Source organism: Lissotriton helveticus, chromosome 5_1 (assembly GCF_964261635.1).
Source record: "Lissotriton helveticus chromosome 5_1, aLisHel1.1, whole genome shotgun sequence".
Classification (NCBI taxonomy): Eukaryota; Metazoa; Chordata; class Amphibia; order Caudata; family Salamandridae; genus Lissotriton; species Lissotriton helveticus.
Genome location: NC_136065.1, coordinates 205,927,752 through 205,948,638, shown reverse-complemented (window position 1 = coordinate 205,948,638; position 20,887 = coordinate 205,927,752). Strand labels below are relative to the sequence as shown.

General features: G+C 44.1%; 1 protein-coding gene across 1 annotated transcript in view; it reads left to right on the top strand.

Moving 5' to 3' along the window:
- Window positions 1-12,653: 12,653 nt before the first annotated feature.
- SLC31A2 (solute carrier family 31 member 2) overlaps window positions 12,654-20,887 on the top strand; it is an 82,208-nt gene continuing 73,974 nt past the window's right edge. The window contains exon 1 of the mRNA XM_078642006.1: window positions 12,654-12,798. Coding sequence (XP_078498132.1) covers window positions 12,787-12,798 — 12 coding nt within the window. The 5' untranslated portion in view covers window positions 12,654-12,786. The remainder of the gene's footprint in view (window positions 12,799-20,887) is intronic.

Sequence of the window (20,887 nt, the reverse complement as noted above, 5' to 3'; positions counted from 1 at the left end):
TCAGCCATATTCATGAAACAGCCTAGAGAGGGAGGTAGGCTTGCCTCTCATCGAGATACCTGTAGATCAAGAAGGTCCCTATGTTCACAGTCAAGTATTAGGGAAAGACAGAAAGTTTTTGATCGATACAGGGGCAAGTAGGACCACAATTAGTCATGCCGAAGTTCCAGGGGCTCCGCTCTCAGGCTCAAGAAATGTTTCCCTTGGATTTTCAGGAAAACCAATAGTTAACGAGATATCAAAGCCAGTTACTCTAGAAGTAGGTCCATTGTCCCGCACTACTGATCTGTTACTTACTAAGTCATGTCCAGAAAATCTGTTAGGCATTAAGACACTGAAAGAGTTAGGTGCAGTTATTTGCTGTTCCCCAGAGGGAATACGTCTGTTCCTACGTGACTTTAAGGGTCACTATGTATTACGAGATTTTGATTCCAGATTGTCTAATGTTCCGCAGCATTTATGGGCGCAAGGTCCAACTGATGTAGGTTACATGCAAATCACACCCCATCGTGTGACTCTCAAGCCAGGTGTAGTGCTACCACGAATCAGACAGTACAGATTGCCACCCGAGGCTGTAGCAGCCTTATCCAAAATTATTAACGAGCTCAAAGCTCAAGGAGTAGTTGTAGAAACTGACTCCAATGTGTGTAATTCTCCGATCATTCCAGTCATGAAACGTACTGATCCAAATGCACCCCCAGTATATCGATTAGTGATTGATTTACGAGAGCTTAATAAATGTATTATTCCGCAGTACCCAGTTGTCCCAGACATCTCTTCCCTATTGACAGCCATTGATTCCGAAGCCACGTTTTTCACTGTTATTGACCTCAAGAATGCATTTTTCAGTGTTCCAATTCATCCAGACAGCCAGTTTCTTTTCGGATTTTGTTTAAATGGAAGAAGCTATATGTTCACACGCGCTCCTCAAGGCTTCACTGAAAGCCCTAGTATTTACAGTCAAGCACTAAAGAGACAACTAGACAATATTCACATGCCAACTGACACTGCCCTGCTCCAGTATGTCGATGATCTACTGATCACAGCCCGTTCTGAACGTGACTGCGAGCGAGCGTCACTGACAGTTTTGTATTTCCTAGCCGAGATGGGGCACAAGGTGTCACCTTCGAAGCTTCAATTCTGTGTCCAGCAAGTGGTATACTTAGGACACTTACTGTCCAAGAGGGGTAGGCAGTTGACACCAGACCGTATCCAGTTAATAGTGAGTCTTCCCCAGCCCAGAACCCAGAAGGAGGTACGTGCTTTTATTGGCCTTACTTCTTATTGTAGACAATGGATTCCCCAGTATGCATTTCTAGCCAAGCCACTGATACAGTTAACGACACAGGAGGCAGCCGTATCGACTGTCCTCCCTTGGACATCTGAACACACACTTAGTTTCAACGAGTTAAAGAAAGCTTTATGTCAAGCTCCAGTTCTAGCTACACCGAACTACAGTAAGCCTTTTACACTTTTCGTTACTGAACGCGAAGGTACAGCATTATCTGTTCTCACACAAGATCAAGCAGGACAATCCAAGCCCTGTGCTTATTTTTCGAGCACATTAGATCCAGTCGCCCAGGCGTTGCCTGCGTGCCTCAAGTCAGTTGCAGCCACAGCACTAGCTATCAGACAAAGTGATTCCATAGTTTTAGGACATACTCTGACAGTACAAGTCCCACATTCAGTAGAAGTTCTTTTAAACCGAACACAAACTCAGCACTTGACAATTGCACGTTTAACAGGTTATGAATTGACACTGTTCCAGCCACACATAGAAATCAGACGCTGCAACGTCCTGAATCCTGCTACACTGTTACCATCAGTTAGTTCAAATCCTGACCCCCATGACTGCGTGGAAGTAGTTAACATTACGACAAAGCCAAGACAAGACCTGACAGACAGTCCGTTACCAGATCCTGACCTGACACTTTATGTGGATGGTTCATGTATGAGAACAAGTACAGGAGAACTAGTCGCCGCGTATGCAGTAACTACCGACACCGAAGTTATTGAAACACACCGTATCGATACCCTGTCCGCTCAAGCAGCAGAGCTAGTCGCTCTGACACAAGCCTGTATACACGCCAAGAACCTGAAAGTTAATGTTTACACAGACTCACGTTACGCATTTGGAGTTGTACACGACTTCGGGGTGCTCTGGCAGGAGAGAGGTTTCATGACTTCGCATGGAACCAAGATTCAGCATGGTCTCCTTATTCAAGCTCTGTTGGATGCCATACATTTACCGACATCTATCGCTATCATGAAGTGCAAAGCACATACGAAAGTCACTGACATTATTTCCCAAGGTAATGATCTAGCAGATCGCACAGCCAAACTTACAGCACAGACTCCAGACGTTCCAGTTAACATGACACTTACTCCAGATCTGACTACATGCATGACAGTTAAGGACCCTACACAAGATGTCATAGATATCCAGTTACATGCTACTCCCGATGAAATCAAGAAATGGTCTGAACAAGGAGGGGTCCAGACAGATCAAGGATGGTTAACGAAGGGTAGAGCCACATGGTTTCTCCCCGACTCTATGGTTCAAGTCATTATCAATACCGCACATAGTCCAGCACATTTAGGAGAAAAAGCTATGTTAGACAGTATCCAGAACATATGGTTCAACAAGCATTTACGAGCTGCAGCCAAGCAGAAAGTCCGTACCTGTATGATATGTTGTCAGTTTAATCCAGGTAAAAGTGTCCCGGTGGAACAAGGTGGTTTCCAGCCCCCTGACCACCCTTTTGAGGTCCTCCAGATGGATTATATTCAGATGGAGCGATGTCGAGGTTTCAAGTATGTCCTTGTAGTTGTATGCGCTTTGTCCAGGTGGACAGAAGCATATCCAGTCCCAGATTACACAGCCGCGACCACTGCCAAACAGTTGGTTCGTGAATTTTTCCCTAGGTATGGACTCCCTAGAGTCGTATATTCTGATAACGGTCAGCCATTCTCCTCAGAGTTAATGAAGCATGTTTCCCTGTTGTTAGGGTACCAGTGGAAGTTTCATTGTGTACGCCATCCTGAAGCAGCCGGTCTGGTCGAGAGACATAACCAGACTCTGAAAATCCGTATCGCAAAAGTTTGTAAAGACAAAGGTGTAGACTGGCTAGTAGCTCTGCCAGTCGCTTTGTTTTATATGCGCATGGTTGCACATTCCAGATCAGGTCTGTCCCCGTACGAGGTCGTATTCGGCCGCCCCCCTAACATGTGGGGTACTCCTAGACCCCGAAGTATTACCGATGTTTCATGTAATATGCTGACAGATTACCTAGCTTCCTTGATGTCTGCCCTCAACTCATGTCGTTCACAGGTTGCCGCCGCATTTCCAGACAATACCGAGGTGGCACCGCATGAAATCGTTCCAGGTTCCCTTGTGATGGTCCGAAATTTTGACAGATCAAGTCCGCTGGAGCCCCGATGGAAGGAGCCCCGTCAGGTCCTCCTCACCACCCGTACCGCCGTGAAGTTGGAAGGCAGAAAAGGATGGCTACACCTTTCTCATGTTAAACTTTTCAAAGGACTGAAACCAGTTTCTAAAAACATTTCCCAGGATTTGAAACATTGCCCGAATATTGCTCTTAAGGACTGTCCCGCAAAAGACATTGTTACAACCCCTCCCTTGGTAGAGAAAACTCCGCAACAGGAGTATAAGTTAAAGCTCAGGTCTAGTAAAATAAGTCAGTCAGTTTGATTGTATAAGTCCTCCCCTAGGTGAAACGGTTAGACTGTTTCTGACATGTATAAAATAGACCCCCATAGTGAGAGAGTCAGTTTAAACGCAAACCGATGTATTGTTTTTCTGAGTTTCATATTATTCATCAGCATTATGATTTCCTGCACCAGCTATGCATTCTATCTGTATTTTCCAGTTCCTCATGTAAATATGTCTGCTAATGCTACAGTGGAGCACACGTTTAGTGATCTGCCTCCTCACGAATATTCATACCGCCTCGCTATGCGCAACAATTCTTTCATCCGTATGTTACATTACTCACACCAGACCAGCAATGCCACTAATTGTTGGGTGTGTGGTCGACTCCCCCCTTTCCAGACACCGAAGGGAGTTCTGCCACTCTTTCCTTATCCATTCTCACATAATGGGTCGTGTGGAGCATGGTCCACGTTAACGTCATCCGCAACAGATATGTCTTTTCTTAACAGTACATGTTTTCCAGACAAGCAAGGTCTCCCCCACAGAACAGGTTTAGATCTAGAGAATGAAGTGTATAATTTAGGTAATTATTCGTCGAATTTCATGGTTCTGAATGTTCAGTCTGATACTACTCCAGACTTACCTGCTATTTCAGTACTACCAGTCAAAGGTGAATTATGTGTCCGTAATTATGGTTCTGTACATGTAGGACATAGTGAATGTACTACTGTTGTCAAGTATAGTGACAGTAGGAAATCTATTTTTAAAGCTTCACGCCATTCTTATTTTATTTGTGGTCAAACTGCATATGTTCGTCTGCCCCTCGATTGGGAGGGAACCTGTTACATTGCCTTCCTACTGCCACCTGTTTTCCTAGCCCCATCTGATTATCATAGAAACACACATCTAGTACACATTAGACATAGAAGGGAGTCCCCAATTGTCGATTATACTGAAACTACTCTAGAACAGTATACAGATTTCAATAAAGGTTTCTTCTTCTTCGTAGGACCTGTCCAGAATAGTAAACTAATTCGTAGGTTAACAAGAACCCTTGAAGCTGTAGTAAATGAGACTGCCTCTGCTCTAGGTAACTTAACCGAAGAACAATCTGCTATGAGATTTGTCGTTTTGCAAAATCGTCTCGTCCTTGACGTCATACTGGCCGATAGGGGCGGGGCCTGTAGAGTCATCGGATCTAGTTGCTGCATTTTCATTCCAAATAACGCGCCGTCTGTTTATTCAGCTATAACCAGACTCCATAAAATTGCCCATCTGTTACACCAAGATCCAGGCACCTGGACATGGTCCGGTTGGTTCTGGAATATAATTTCCGCATGGGGATGGAAAGTCCTGTCCTTTCTAGGTATTGCAGTAGCGATCATATTTAGCTGCTGCCTCTGTATACAATGTGGCCCTGCGATTTGCGGCATTTGTGCTACCTCTTGTATTCCTAGTCCCAAGCCCCGTTCTAAATCCCGTTCCAAGACAATTCGAGACGATCAAATGATACTGTATGAAATGATAGATGGTATCATGAAAATTGATGTTTCCTGATGGAAACGTAGTGACAAGGAGGGAATGTGGAAAAGTAAATTTTGCCATGTTCTGTGTCCCTACGCCTCATCCATCATATGTTATGTGTGCATGACCAATATGCATATGTTATTCCCCATGTCCGATTAATGACGCAATTATAGTTGTGTCCACCTCTGGTATGTCATTTTCCAGTCCTCGTGAATACTACGAATATCAGGCCTATGTAAAGTTATGTTGCCACGTTTCTCAGTGTGCACGTTATTCCATTATAAAGTCCCCGTTTCCAGGCCTCAAAAGGGCCCGGACATCAGATTCAGCTCCTGTCTCCTGAAGCCTCGCTGAGGAGCGATACAGCCCCCACCTGTATCCTCGACCCTTCACTTACTTCCTGCCTCGCAGTGCCCGGTGCAGCTTGGCTCTGCCTCTGAGTCTGCCAAAAGTATGTTATAGTTCCAGTTATCAGTTCAGTCCTCCTTCTCTACATTCCTAAGCTACTGAACTGCATCAATAGTTCCCGTCATTGTCTAGCCTTCACGTCTCCACGTTAGAGAAATACTGTATTTAATGGTCATTTAGTATTCCTCATCACGCATTTCATGTAGAATAATGTATGGTCCAGTCTTAGAATCAAGTTAGCTTTTCCCCTCATGACTCTTAGTTTATATCAACATGTTCTCTAAACATTAGATACCAGATAGGGTTTAGGTACATGTCGCTCCGACCCTCCAGACTCTAGTCTCTGCTCCTAGCACAGAGTTCATAGCCCCCAGCTTCTCCTAGTAACACGTCATTGCCAGTTTTCGCGCACCACCAGGTTAGAGGTCCCGGCTCCTTAGGTAGCCCCCTCCTATGTTTCCGCCCCATTCATGACATATTCTGTTACGTTTGCACCACATGTCTATGTATACTCCCAGTTACACCTACTTTCACTGTTATCTTTCGCGACTGCTACGCGTCACGCCTTCTGCTCCACCCACTGCTACGCCTACTGCAATGTAATGCTATGTGTTTGCGTTATGTATATAAGTTGATGGATTGTTATTAAAAGTTAGCGCGCTCATCCCAGACCTAGCCCCGGCAGCTGCCGGGCCCTGTCACTCTCACTCTGTTCCTATGCAGGTTGTCCTGATCCTGTCCTTATGCTGTAATAAACCTGCAGAAACTCCTACTACCTCGAATCTTGACTCTTATTTATTGAGCTATCTGTTATGCTATATGCTTAGTCAAAAATAGGGTATTATTTATTTATTTACCACAGGTGTATCCCAATGTGTTTTCTACTCCATCCTTTACTTGTGTGAGAACAGCTGCTAGACTGAAACTGCTGGCATCCACTGATCGTACATTGCACCTTTGGCTTAAATGGCTTCAAAATCCTTGACCCCACCATCTGAGACTTGATCCACTCAAAAGCTTTTTGACACTTGTTGCCGCAAAAAAAAAAAGTAGTGCTTTTCTTTATCATGTTGGTCAAAGGCTTAATGTTTGGCACATAATCAAATCTGAAACGTGAATAGAACTCTCAAAGACCAATAAAAAACAAGTCCAGTTTACTCAGGTGGTGAAACTTAAATGATGGCTTTGACTAGCGCAGGCCTTGGTTCCACTCCCTATTCAGACACCACATGACCCACATATTCAACCTTATCTTTAAAAAACTGACACTTTTCAATTCTCATTACTATTCCTCTTTACTGTATTATGTTCACCACTTTTGTTAAGATATGGTCATGTTCTTTTCTTGTTGCCCCATAAATCAGCACATCATCCTGAAATACAGCAACCCCCTTTACATCCTTAAACATTTGAAACATAATCCTCTGAAAAATGGCTGCAGCTGAAGCCAGCCCAAATAGCATCCTGCAATACTGAATACAAAATGGCGGCACGCCACACTGCGTACACATCATGCAACATCACGCATAAGCTAGACTGTGATTTGGAGTAACATTTTCTGCCTTCAAAATGGTGGTGCGCACACTTTCGGCGACAAGTGTCACAACAACACTAGTACGTCACTTTGGTGTCTCTACGATGGTGGGGCGCTAGCCTTGCGTCATTACGCACCACGGCCCACACTCCTATGAGCCTGCATACTCCTTCACAGTGCTGCATGCGCACTGACCATCTAATTTTTTGTCACTTTCCAGTGCTCTCCACGACTTTCCTGCACTACGCTGACACTTCTGTCGACACTTTGAACCTATTGAAGCAGCACTTCATCGAGTCATCGAGGAAGGTATTCCTTAGATCCTCCTTATTTATATGTGTGGGCAGGTGCTGCGGTCTCTGTACAAAGCTCGTGGCCGATCAATTTGTAGTGAAAGTGCTTGAGCTGGGGAAACTGAGGAGAATCTTGTTCTGGCAACCGTCCACCAGTAACTGTCATTGTTCAGACAACTCACCACCTACATTCCAAACCAGAACCCCCTAACCTCGCAGACAACTCACAAAGCAAGTTGACATCACAGCCTAGAGCACTATAACTATGCTTAAAAGAGGCAGGCCCATGCTCAAAGTCCTGGTTTTATAATGAGATAAACAGAACTGCAGGTCCCGGCGTGCAAAGAAAAAACCTGGACTGCTACTCATGGACCTAGGAAAGAAGCGAATTGAGCTGCTTTTTCAATCCAGCAAAATTACATTGATTTAGTAAAGTCTTCTCCGATGGCATATATTTTTTTCCCACAAAAACACTGAGTTAAAGTTGTGTGAAAGTAGAAAATGTGGAGTGAGGAAAGACCTGTTACGACCACGGGCTCTGTCATCATCGCAGAGTCTACATGACCATAGCTGTCAAGTTTACCAGGCTCATGCGCAACTAGTTAGGCCGATTCGAGATTTTTCTTGGAATTTTACTTGTAGTCATCTTACAATCAGCATAAAACCAGGACAACGAGTCCCACAATTCTAAGAATATCTGGGACTAGCCCGACTAGTGACCACGTAGTCACCTACTGAGGTTAGGGTGACCAACCGTCCGTAAATTTCACAGACTGTCTGTGATTTGGATCTCACGTCTGTGACAATCCCTTTTACGGATGCCTTTAGTCTGTTATTTTGGGCATTGCGTGGAGCAGCGCTGTTCCCCTGCATGAAGCTTCAGCTCCCTGATGGGGCCGCCTCACCCTCATCCTTGGAGCACAAGAGTAGCCCCATCCGGCGCATTGTCTTTCTGTATGCGGCTGATGGTCACATGTAGAATGACAATGAGTCGGTCTGGGCTGCTAAAGCATGTGGAGAGCCTCCTCCTGCCTCGGTCTAGGGCAGGGCATTCTGTCAGATGGAAGCAATGTACAAAACAAATGTACGAAAACACCCATGCTGCTATGTGACAGTTCATGATAAGAAGTTGTGAAAGAAGTTTAAAAAAAAGAGGTTATACTTCTTTCACAGTCTCTTTATTTCAGAACTGAAGCATTTTCAATATTATATACAATGAAGCCATAGTTGCTGCTTTTTTATTTGAAGTATTTTATTTAGCATAGTTACTTAAAACCATTGATACAAAGCATCTCATTGCATTTCATTTATAAGTTACAATTTTAAAAACATAATATAAAACAATTTGCTAAAAATCTGTAGAAAATATTTGTTTAGCAGCATCCAACTCAGTTCTTAATGACTATAATGTTGTTCTGTCCAAAGTTAGCGACCAGTGGTCAGCATCTTGATTTTGTGGCATTCTCATCTCTGCTTGTCTCAAATATTTTACCAGGCTGCAGTTCAGCTGCGTGTCCCCATGTGCGGATACCTCTCTGGTTAAAAAGTGGCTTTAAGAGCTGTTTCCGTTCCTGTTCTTTGCACGTACAGAGCAGATGCAGCATATCCTCTTGCGCAGTGCCGCACAGGCGACAGATGGACTCGGATTGTTTTTTTAGCCAATGTGGATAGTGCTTTATGCATGGTAGCAGGCCAAGTCGGTACTTCAGGAATTGTATTTTAATGGATTTGGCAAACCCTAGGGCTAGGTATTTTTGAGCAGCGGGAGAGGTATAGGAGCTCAGGATCATCCAGCCGTGTGATCTTCTGGGTAGAGCTGCCTTGTCTTTGATCCAGGATTGGCTCTTAACTGTTTTCTATGTTATTTTTTCGAGAAGGCAGTGGCTTATACATGTTTCCCAAAGCTCGAGGAGGTCCAGGGTGGTCAGGCTTGCTAGTAGGTATTTTGTTGCTGGTGATGTTTTTTTCTGTTGTAGTTCTAACCACAAATACCAGTTTAGGGATCCTGGTTTTGATTTTCTTACTTTGTCCTAAAAAATAACTGTTGCACCTTGTCTTGCAAGGGTCTGTTTTTGAACACCAAACTCGAGCCTAATCTGTGCCGGAGAGACTCTTGTTGGTAGACCAAAGATTATTCTATATACTTTTGCAACCACACCATCCAAGATTTTGGAGTCCCTTCCCCTCTGTGCCTCGCTCCCGTAGGTTATTGTAGGCAGGAGTTTTGCCTGTATTACTTCGACCAGTGGGGCAAGTGAAAGTCGCTCAGTTTGGAGTTAAGGTTTCTCAATCAAGTTGCTAGAGCTGTTCCCTTCATTTTGAATGTGTCCCTTTGGGCATCCAAATGCCCCCCTTTGTCAATATTAACCCTAAGATATTTATATTCTTTTACTGAGTCTATGTGGGTCTTGCCCCAAAACCAGACAGGTGTGTTCTTGGAATTCTTTTTGATTGTCATAGTTTTGGTTTTCTCCAAGTTGAGGTTCAGATTGTTTGCCTCAAAGTAATCAAATGTAGTTTTAAGGAGATCCGTAGACCCACCTTTGTTTGGCTGATCAGAACTGTTTTTTTAATTTATTTTAATAATCTAACATCCATTGACAAAGCCAATAGTCATGGCTTGTTGTAGGTGTAATGTTACTGGATGCAATGATAGAAACAGTAAAATACCAGTCGGATGTCACTATGCTAAGCACAAATGTTTAGATTAAGTGCTTTAAGCCACACCCTTCATTACATCAGCCATGCCCCTTGGAGAACCCATCCCCCCCCCCCCGATTTTTCATCCCACCTAAAGCCCTGGGAACAACCCCATGTCACAGTCACCTTATGTCCTGGTACGGTACATCATGCCTAACTTATAACTTCTAAGTTCTCAGATTGCCTATGCACAGGGGCATAGTGAACCCTCCCCCACCCCACTACTTGCTGTAGTAACTACAGCGAGGGTGGAGTTCTTGAGGGGCCTCTTCTGTCTGCAACTCTGAAGACAAAGGCTCCGCTCATAATTAATGAGAAATGGTGGGTGAGTGAGTAAGTAAAGGAATGGTTGAGTGGCTAAATGGATTAGTGAAAGGATGAATGGATGAGTGAAAGGGTGAATGGACGGATAATAAGAGAAAGGATTGATGGATGAGTGAGTGGATGGATGGATGAGGGTAAATGTATGGATGTATGGGTGTAAGGGTAAATGGATGGGTAAAAGGGTGGATGTATGGGTGTAAGGGTAAATGGATGGGTAAAAGGGTGGATGGGTGAGTGTAAGGGTGGATGATGGGTGAGTGAAGGGGTAGATGGATGAGTGAAATGATGGCTGCATTGAATGAATAAGTGAGGGTGGATGAATGAAAGGGTGGATGTAAGGATGGACAAGTGAAAAGGTGGATGTAAGGATGGACAAGTGAAAAGGTGGATGTAAGGATGGACAAGTGAAAAGGTGGATGTAAGGATGGACAAGTGAGCGAAAGGGAGGATAGATGGACAAAATCATGAATAGATGAGTGAAAGGGTGAATGGATGAGTGAAAGGATGGAGGGATGGATGAGTGAAAGGATGGATGAGTGATAGGGTCAATGGATGGATTCATGAGTAGATGAGTAACTGGATGGGTGGGTGGATAAGTGAAGGGTGGATAGAAGGATGGATAGCTAAGTGAAAGGGGAATGGAGAGAGAAAGGTAGGATGGATGGATGAGTGAAAGTATGGATGGACGATGGGAAGACTGGATGGGCGAATGGGTGCATGGATGAGTAAAAAAAGAATATAAAGATGGATGAATAAAAAGAATGCATATATGAGTGAAAGGGAGGGTGGAGAGCTGTAAGAAAGAATGGATCGATGAGTGAAAGGGTGAATGGGTGGACGGATGAGTGACTGGGTGGATGGATGAGTAAGTGGATGGATGGATGGGTGAAAGGGTAAATGGTTGGATGGATGAGTGAAAGGATGGGTGGAAGAGTGGATGGATGAGTAAGTGAAATGATGGATGGATGGGTGAATGGGTAAATGGTTGGATGGATGAGTGAAAGGATGGGTGGAAGAGTGGATGGATGAGTGAAAGGATGGATTGGGTGAAAAGGTGGATGGATGATGGATGGATGAGTGAAAAGGGGTATGGAGGGTTAGATGAGTGAAATGATGGATGATATGATAGATGATGGATTGGTTTGCAAATGGTTGAATAGGTTTGGATATGGATGGGCACAGAGATAGAAGGACAGAATGAATGGTGAAAGACTGAAAGATGGATGACAGAATGTAAATATGAAAGAGTGGATATCAGGGGTTTGATGGAAGGAAGAACGGTTCATTCCTAGGACAAGAGATCTCTTCTGGGAAGGGTTGTGATGACTTACGTTGCTTTCTTGGTGCCATAAGAGCTTTAGTTCAAAGTGGGAGGTAGTTTAATTTCCTGGCTACTCCCTTGCCTATGTGTTACTAGTCTGTATTTGCTGTGTGTTTATGTGTGGAATCTATACATCATGCATATGACATTTTGAGTGACACCCAACTGCTTCTTGAATGTTACACTAGTAAATGTTTGCATGGTTTTTTTTTAGGTGTAAGGTTTTAGGGAGAGCTGTAAGTTGTAAACAAAATATCAGACTGGATAACCCAGAGCAGTAACCATATAAATAGATTATCATATGAAATCCCACAAAAAGACCTGCTCATTTGCTCAAAGCTGCGAGCATTCAGAAAAACCGTGAAGTGCACAATTGTCTCAACCTACTATAAACGTATTTTGACTTGTACATAAGTGGTTGTCTATTTACCTATATACTATTGTGCAACCTTCTCTGGCGTGTCTGTAAAACTTACCTTTTGTCCTGAATGTTGACCTTCTGTCCTGAATTTTGACCCTTTGTCCTGAATTTTTACACTTACTGTCCTGAATTTGCACCCATGCCAGTTAGTTACCTAAACTGAGGTATAAAACTTGACAGCTTTGGGCCAGTATGGACTGACCTGGGACAGGGACTATAAGCCTACATTGCACCTGTGAAAGAAGTGCCCCGACACAGTCAGCCTCATGCTTTTATCTGCGCATCTATGGTGAGTTTCCATTCGCAAGTACCAAAAAAAAGACCTTCTTGGAGACTGAAACTGGTTTATATTCAGACAATGGCTTTTTGACAGCTTTGGGGCGCCCAGAGAGGTTAAAGAACTACCAGTCCCGGCGAAGCAATTCGTGTATAACTACATCTCCCAGCATGCCTTGGGCCGCCCATGTGACTTTGCCTCGGTTTCACGTGACGGCTGCTGCTAGAAACATTGAAAGTTTCCTGGCTGCTTTCGGAGACTGAGGGAGCGGCCGGGACCCCGAGACAGCTGTCTGCGCTGGTGCAACCATGGATATGCCTGTGAGTACTCCCCGCTACCCGACACTCACCCGGTGTCCCTGCAGCAATCAGCTTCCGCAATTATATTATGTACGGAAGAGCAGCCTGGTGTTTTTTTCTTCTTTTTTCAATGCAACAGGAAAGCATTTCTCTTGTGGTTGCCACAGGTCACCTCCTCCATCAGAATTAGAGCCGACGTTGTGACTGTACGCGATCTTTTTGTAGAACTTGAGTCCTTTAGGTACTGGCTGAATGAGGAAAGGAAATGAACTCCGAAAGCCTGGGTTTAAAAGGTGCACGCCGCCAAAATACGTTTAGGGTCCATTACATCTCAAATATAGCTGGGTCTTACACTTTTGCCCGTATCGTTTAACTTCTACGGTTTGCAAATCTACCAGTCCTCTGTCAGATTACTGGATATTTTAACAACCGTGAAAGAAAGAAAGGCAGAGTCAACCCAAAAGGGGTAAGGAATACGAACCCCTCAAAAATACGGCACTCCTCAGGAAAGTCCTTGCCTCCATTAGTGTTTACCCTACTCCTTTCGCCAAAAAAACAGCCGCGGGGCTCAGCATTCTCTCCATGATACACCTGCACTGTACTGATGTGGACCAGGAAAGAATGTACCTAAAGTAATCTAGGAAAGAGAGTAGCAAAAGTAATCTAGGAATGAGAGTAGCAAAAGTAATCCAGGAAAGAGAGTACCAAAAGTAATCTAGGAAAGACCGTACCAAAAGTAATCTAGAAATGAGAGTAGCAAAAGTAATCCAGGAAAGACCGTACCAAAAGTAATCTAGGAAAGAGCGTACCAAAAGTAATCTAGAAATGAGTAGCAAAAGTAATCCAGGAAAGAGAGTACCAAAAGTAATCCAGGAAAGAGAGTACCAAAAGTAATCCAGGAAAGAGCGTACCAAAAGTAATCTAGGAAAGAGTAGCAAAAGTAATCCAGGAAAGAGAGTACCTAAAGTAATCCAGGAAAGAGCGTACCAAAAGTAATCTAGGAAAGAGTAGCAAAAGTAATCCAGGAAAGAGAGTACCTAAAGTAATCCAGGAAAGAGCGTACCAAAAGTAATCTAGGAAAGAGTAGCAAAAGTAATCCAGGAAAGAGAGTACCAAAAGTAATCTCGGAATGATAGTAGCAAAAGATCAAAAGGGAAGAGAGTAGTTAAAGTTCACTAGGAAACAGTAGCAGCCAGTCTTGCTGGCTCCTTCTCTGCTATTAACACTAGAGTCCCCGTCATCAGTGCTGTGCCCAGGATGTTAGGTGGACTCACAGCTAGTCAAAAAGACTTTACTCCCAGATTTGAACTTTTCTCATGTTAGGGTGGAGCAGATTTACCGGTCCTGACGTAACTACTTACTTTCTTGTGATTGATGGTTCCTTGTGGTTGATGGTTTCTTTGAATAAAAACGCATATCTGGGTGAGATGATCATAAATGGCATGACATGGCATGTCTGCATCAGTTCTAAACACACACACGTATACAATAATCTCCCTGATGCCAACATCAGATGTGGTCAGCTGGGCAAGCAGCCTGGTTCTTCAGCACTGGTTAACGTTTCTTTATGCAGGATTACTTGATAAGACAGGAGCTGCCTTTCAGTTAGGTGCTTGCTGAGTTTTAATATATCTGGATAACTACTATGATCTGCTTATTTTTAAGCAGTCTCACATTTGGCAGATAACTCTTACAACATAATTTGCCTTATTAAAGCAGAGGGACCAAAAAAAAGTAATATGATATAAAGGCCGTTTGTTAAAAGGACAGCTAATTTGAAATCGATTTTTTCAATGTTATAGGTTGAAGTATGTAAATAAAGTTCAGCAAGAACTAATTTTACACCAGCCATGCTAAAAAAGAAGTTTGGGTTCCGCATTTAGAGTTTGTGTAAACGTAGCTTCTGCTTTTGCTTTAAATTCTGTTTTGAAGGTTTCATTGTGTCTGCATCGTGTTTTGACTGCCATGGGAAATAACATGTTTACTAATTTGGAATCTAATTTGTAACGCACATAGGGTTGTATGACCAACACGTAACAATATAGGGTAGTTTTATTAATAGCTTTGGTGAATCACCACATATCAATCTGGAGAGGATGTGACGTAATGACCAGGGCTGCTGACTTTGGAACTGGGGAACTGGGTTCGACTCTCTGTGTCTGCTCAACATCCTGGGGTTCTGGGTAAATCACTAAATTTCACGGATTGCCCGTTATTCGGGCCTCTGTCCGTTGTCCATGAGGATTTCTTCCACAGACGCCTTTTGTCCATAATTTTGGGGATGGCAGCAAGCTGTGCTGTTCCCCTGCGACAATTGGAGCCAGCTTGCACCTCTGTTTTGAACTCTACAAGCTGCAGCAGCCCCTCCCCGACCTCGCTCAGTCTGTGGACAGGCCCAGTGTCATTCTGACTATGGCTGATTATCACATAAAGAATGACAATGGGGCAAAGGCGCAGTGAAGCACCCGCTATATCTGCTTAAGTCAAGCATGATATAAAGGGGCAGGGAGTGCTGGTGTGGATGAAAAGGGCATGAGATGGAATCAAGACTACACAGCTGTGGTATTTGGTAGGGTGACGGTCAGCAGCACCAGCAGCGGACTTCTGAGCATAAGTTTGGGCCCAACTCTTATTCTTTTATAAATTATGCACTGCATTGCCCCATTCTACTCGTAGCCTCCCCTAGCAAGGGCATAGACATTTTTCCCCTGGCTGATTTTAGTTCCCAGTCTGACCTTGGTAGAGAGCGGTGCGTGAGCATCAGTCAAAGAATTCAGTCATGATGCTTTGAAATTGTGACTGTGGATCAAGCAGCGATGTTGTTGGAGAAAATTGCGAGAATAGATGCAGCCAGGCATGGAAGCAGGCGCGCAACACCCATTGGGCTCACGGGGCTTCAGCCCCCCCCCCTGTCGTGTGTGTCAGCCCGGGCTGAACCAGCTTCGCGGGCTGGCGACCATCTAATAGCAGCCGCACCCGAGTACTTAACAGGTCTTTAAAAGACCATTTACTTGTAAATTAGGCTTTTGTTGTGTTTTCACCCCTTCTTACAGCCATTCTGTCTATGGTTGGAAGAATTAACCCCCATCGAAATATTTTTCAGCACCCCCGAAATTTGGCTCTAGTTGCCCACCTGCATGGAAGTATCTATGAACTTCTACAGCAGTGTTCTGTTTCACATGATTATGCAAATGGGAAGAGACAGCTTTGCAAGTGGTGCACAAGTCAGAGATGCACACACACGCAAGTGTATGTTAGTGAGGGGACTAAGTTCACTTATCCAATCCCAAAGGAGGCTGACAGATGTCACCTGGTGCCCCAGCACTGCAGTTGCTTGTACTTACAAACAACACACAACGAGACCGCGGGTGTTTTTAACCCCCTCACACTGGTAGCATCCTCTTTATTAGCCATTGAGAGGCTATCTTTGAAACTCTAATCTGAAAAGTGACTTAGAACGTCACACCATTAACCCTACTGATGCATAATGAGCTGCAATGGGCAGACGTTTGCTCTTTGAAGATGAATAAAAAACACCAGCAGAACACAGGTAGATCAATCCAACCCTAAGGCAGGGTGCAGCATATCAATAAGTTGAACATGTACTCTTTACATGTTTCAGATGTAAAAACCCAATTGTGTTATTTTTACTCGTAAAAAGGCTAGTTGGCCCATTGGCGAGTGCAGACTTACATGCTGTAACAGCAGCCCAGCTAACATCTGACTGGGACAACTAATGTTAGTACTGTTAGGTATGAAACAACGAGTTACATTAAGGCCGATGTGTTGCCCAAGTCGAAATTAATTTAACTTGTTGCGGTGTGCAAGCTTTACAAAGTTGCCACTTTGTTGCCCAACGTCGCCTGTGCCCGTTAATGGTTGCACATGAGGTGTGTCCCTGAGACAGCTTTCTGTCCTCTTGTAGAGACATGCAGATAACTTCTAGGAGAGGAAACAAAAAATGCCTGCAGGGGGGAGAAGAGTTGTATCTCCCTGGCAGGAAGCCACACAAGTGTAGACAAACTTCAAAGGAGAAGCCGCTTTTGAAGGGAAAATGACTAACACATGGGAAAGGGGTTGCTCTATTATCTAGGTAGACAGGCTGGCACTAGGGTACGAGAGGGGAAGCCATTTGTTGAGCTGTTTATTTAGGGGCGTGTAGCCCCCCTGGTAGCCACACCTCTGGGTTGGGCTAGGGAACTCTGCACATCGAGAGAGGAGTTCTGCCATGTTGGAAGTGGGCAGAACAAGGACTTCTGGATTAAGTAGATGCTACACTTCACATAATGTAGTCATCCAGTGGGAGGGAACCTAGTAGACCATTGGCTAGTAAGCACAACATCACCTGAGGGTATTTTCTGGGCATCAAAACGGTACCTCTAGCACCCAGAAATCAGATCTGATTCGCCTATGAAGAGCCCTGCTGCTCCAAGGACCCGGCAAAGATAGGCTACAAAAGCATAAACTGCATCTGATACACATGGTGGCTTGCAAAGGAAAAGTACTGTACCTGCTGTGCCCTGCTCATGGAGAAGTTGGCTCCTGAGCCCAGCTGAAGCAAGAGATTCCAATTGCCCTATTCACAGCTCTGGACCACTTCAGCTGAAGATGCCTGCTGGGGTGAGTTGGTAGCCCAGATCACTGGATTGCCGCTCCTTGCCAGTGTTCAGCACCAGCGCCCGATATCCGAGGTTAAAAACTTGCCTCAGAGTCTGCTGCACCTGGGAGTGTCCTTGGAGTGCATTTTGGTTGCCCAGAAAGCAAGTTATTGCCCAAAGAAGGAAACCGTTGAAACCGCTGTATCAGGTGACTGGACTTCTGCCATGCTTGAGAGTACTTGGAGGGATGTCTACCCCTATGGCCAGGATTACCTCACCAAGTCCTTGGACAAAGGAGTGGCATTTTGAAGACCCCTGTCAACAGCACATCTTCAGCATCCTTGAGCATCTTCACGATCATGTATCCATTGTATTAGGACTACTCCATAGAAGTAAATGGCAAGGTCCACTGATGCTGGAACTGGACTAAAGAAAACTTTCCTTCACAAGGTAACTTTTTTTCTGTGGACCTTGCTGGTCCTCTTGAGTGACTCCCTGCTTGAGTTGGTCGCCTGAAGTAATTCTAAGTAACCGCATTGATACTTACCTACGTATTCATTGGAAAAAGTTTCTAGGTGTCAAATTCGTTGAATTTGCCAATGCTTGTTTGTTGTTAAGCAAAAAGTACTGATTTTATTATACCTTGTACATTCTGGAATATTTCAATGGATCCTTTTAGTTTTGGTGTCATAAATTATATAAAAAATCAAAACTATTTTTATAAATTGGTGTTGGATTTCTTGAATGTCTCAGTTATTTCCTCCTCAATTGTTTTGGTGCAGTTTGAACAGCTGTGGCCAGTCCATTGGGATTAAAGGGCCACCCCCACCCCCATCTTTTGCCCCTCACGAACAGTGTCTGTCAGGCTGAGCAAAGGTCGGCATGACAGACACCCTTCATTTTCAGGTCAGGCAGCCAGGAGCTAGACCTGCACGAAATACGCAGGCTATTTCCCATCAGTGACGAGTGGTACCGTCACTTATTGCTTCGCACCTGGATGCCTCCGTTTTAAGCCCTGGAGCGCCGAGGGTCGAGTGTCAATCAGTAATACTTCGTCACAAAGTGGGGTGGGGACCGCAATGTCACTGACGCCATCCCACTCTGTGACTACGTAGAGACTGCTGCCTTCCCCCTTGAGGGAAGGCAGCAGTTCCAATCCTCCTGGGACCTCAGAGGCAGAGATTAAGTTAAGCGTGATTTCAATTTTCCTATTTTTTATTAATTCATGTTTGGTGCGTGCATGCATGTTTGAATACTTAGCAATGAGTGTTGTGAATGGATGTGTGTGAATGCATGGTTGTGAGGGTGCGTGTGTGTCCCATCCGCCCCATACAATTACCAGCCGCCACTGCATTTGATTGCTTTACATGTGTTCCTTTGTGTAAGCCTGACTGCTCAGAGCCAAAGCATGGTTGAGCTAAAGGGTTTAACAAACGAAACCTACTGTTCCTAAAGAGGTTTGGTAGTATATTCCCAAGATGAGGTTGTACAACCAGACCATATAATACAATGCTTTTCCTGGCCCAACACATTCGTAATATGCATGTTTAAAGGACACATTAGCCGAAAGCAGAGGAGATCCCCTGGGGCACTATGCAGCTTCTCCAATTGGTCCGGAAGTGTCCTGCACTAAATGGAAAGTCATGTTTTCAAGGCCTGCAAAGGAGCCTATCCCAACCTCTGGAAGTTATTGTGCACCTAGTATGTACAGCTATTGTACAGATTGTTCAAAATGTACAGAAACTGTGCATTTCAGGTAACCTTTTTAGTATATTTATGTATTCTCTTAAGGAATGTTTTTGGTATTTACACTTTTTTGTAACGTTATCGGATTAATTTGTCGTCAATGACACCATGTTGTAGTTTGGACGTTCAGTAAGTATTGGGGTTGGATTTTTGCTTCACCTCCATAGCACCAATTGAACCAAAGTTTTGGGTTACAGTGGACTGGCATGTGAAGTTTGTAATGGCGTCGAGCCTTCTGGGGATTTGGGTGACTGTTTCCTTATGTCGGGGAGATAGAGAAATCCGCTCTTCAGTTCAGGAGGACTTGGACTTTCAAGAGGAATAGGGGCAGTGAGTGAGCAGACGGGTTGTGTGCAGGGGCCTGTCTCTTCTTTGTCTCCTGGAGTCTAGGATTCCTGCTGTTTGCACAGTTTACTTATGTTTATGATGCCAGTAGGAACAATGCACCTCTCTAAAACGGCCTCGCTCTGTTAGAATGTCAATAAACACACAAGCCTTTCGCAGTCATAAGACGCTACCCGTTTTTTTCCCTTCTAATAAGTGAAGGCCCCTCCAAGCAAAGATATGACTCCTAACTTCACTGTTCCCTCAATCATAGGGAATGCTGAGTGACTGACAATGAACCTTCTAGATACATCCTGCAACTAAATGTCCCGCATCATGAAGTCTCATATCTTTCAAAGGGGGATGTGTGTCATTTAATCTCAAAACTGAAACAGGAACTAAACGGGTCTTATTTAAATTGTCACAAGTCCTAAGATAAATATTTGCAGAAATGTCCTCCAGCGGGTCCCTGACGTCAGACATTGTCAATCCGTTGGTGCAGAACAATTGGTTGCATCTCAAGCATTACAATCTTGACAATACATTTATTCACTGCTTCGTTTATCTGCAACCTAATGTACTGGTTGCTGGTTTTAAGACTTTAATTTAGAAGTTTAACTGTTGTAGTTTTTTTTTTGGTGTGTTTTTGATAAAGATGATTTAGTTAATGAACCCAAGCGAAGAAGTTCGGCCAGGCAGACTTGTGTACGAATATTGAGTCATTGTTTCTATAGAGTGGTTGTCCGCGTCGGGTGAATGTTGGAAGCCAGATGGAGATGGTGAGTGTGATGCTATGGAGGTTTGTCCCCTCTGCAACATCCCAACCCTACCCGCCTCCAGTCCCTTCTCTTGTGCTGCACGTGCCTTTTCTGATGAAAGTTGGAAGACTTGTAAATCCAACATGGAAATGGATTTTAATTAGGCCTGGTTGGAATTTCAATTACGCTGGAGTAATTTTGTTACTCTTTCACTTGAAATTACAAATAATAACATAACATAACATGTGTAGTTGTAAAGCGCACAATTACCCGTAGGTGTCCTGGCGCTGAATAACAGATGTTTATTGTTACACAACTCAATGGTATTCATTTTATCAATCTCAGATGGATGAAAGGCTGAGTGGACCCACCGGAATTTGAACCTGTGACCATGAGGTCTAACCCAGGCCCCTGCAGTGGCTGCTTTAGTCCACTGAGCCACCAGACCCGACTTGCATGATTACTCGTCCTCCCGTAATTAAGAGTAATGCTTGCACTTGCGGTTTGTGTTTTGTTGCATTTAGCATTATTTCTTAGCATAAAAGTGCAATACATGCATCCATCATGAACGCCCTTTTTTGTGCTAAGAAATATCGCTAAAGACAGAATTACTCTTCTCCCACCCCTAAATTTATTGTGTGTGAAGGAAGGGCATGCGCCACTTAGGCCCCATATAAGATGCCC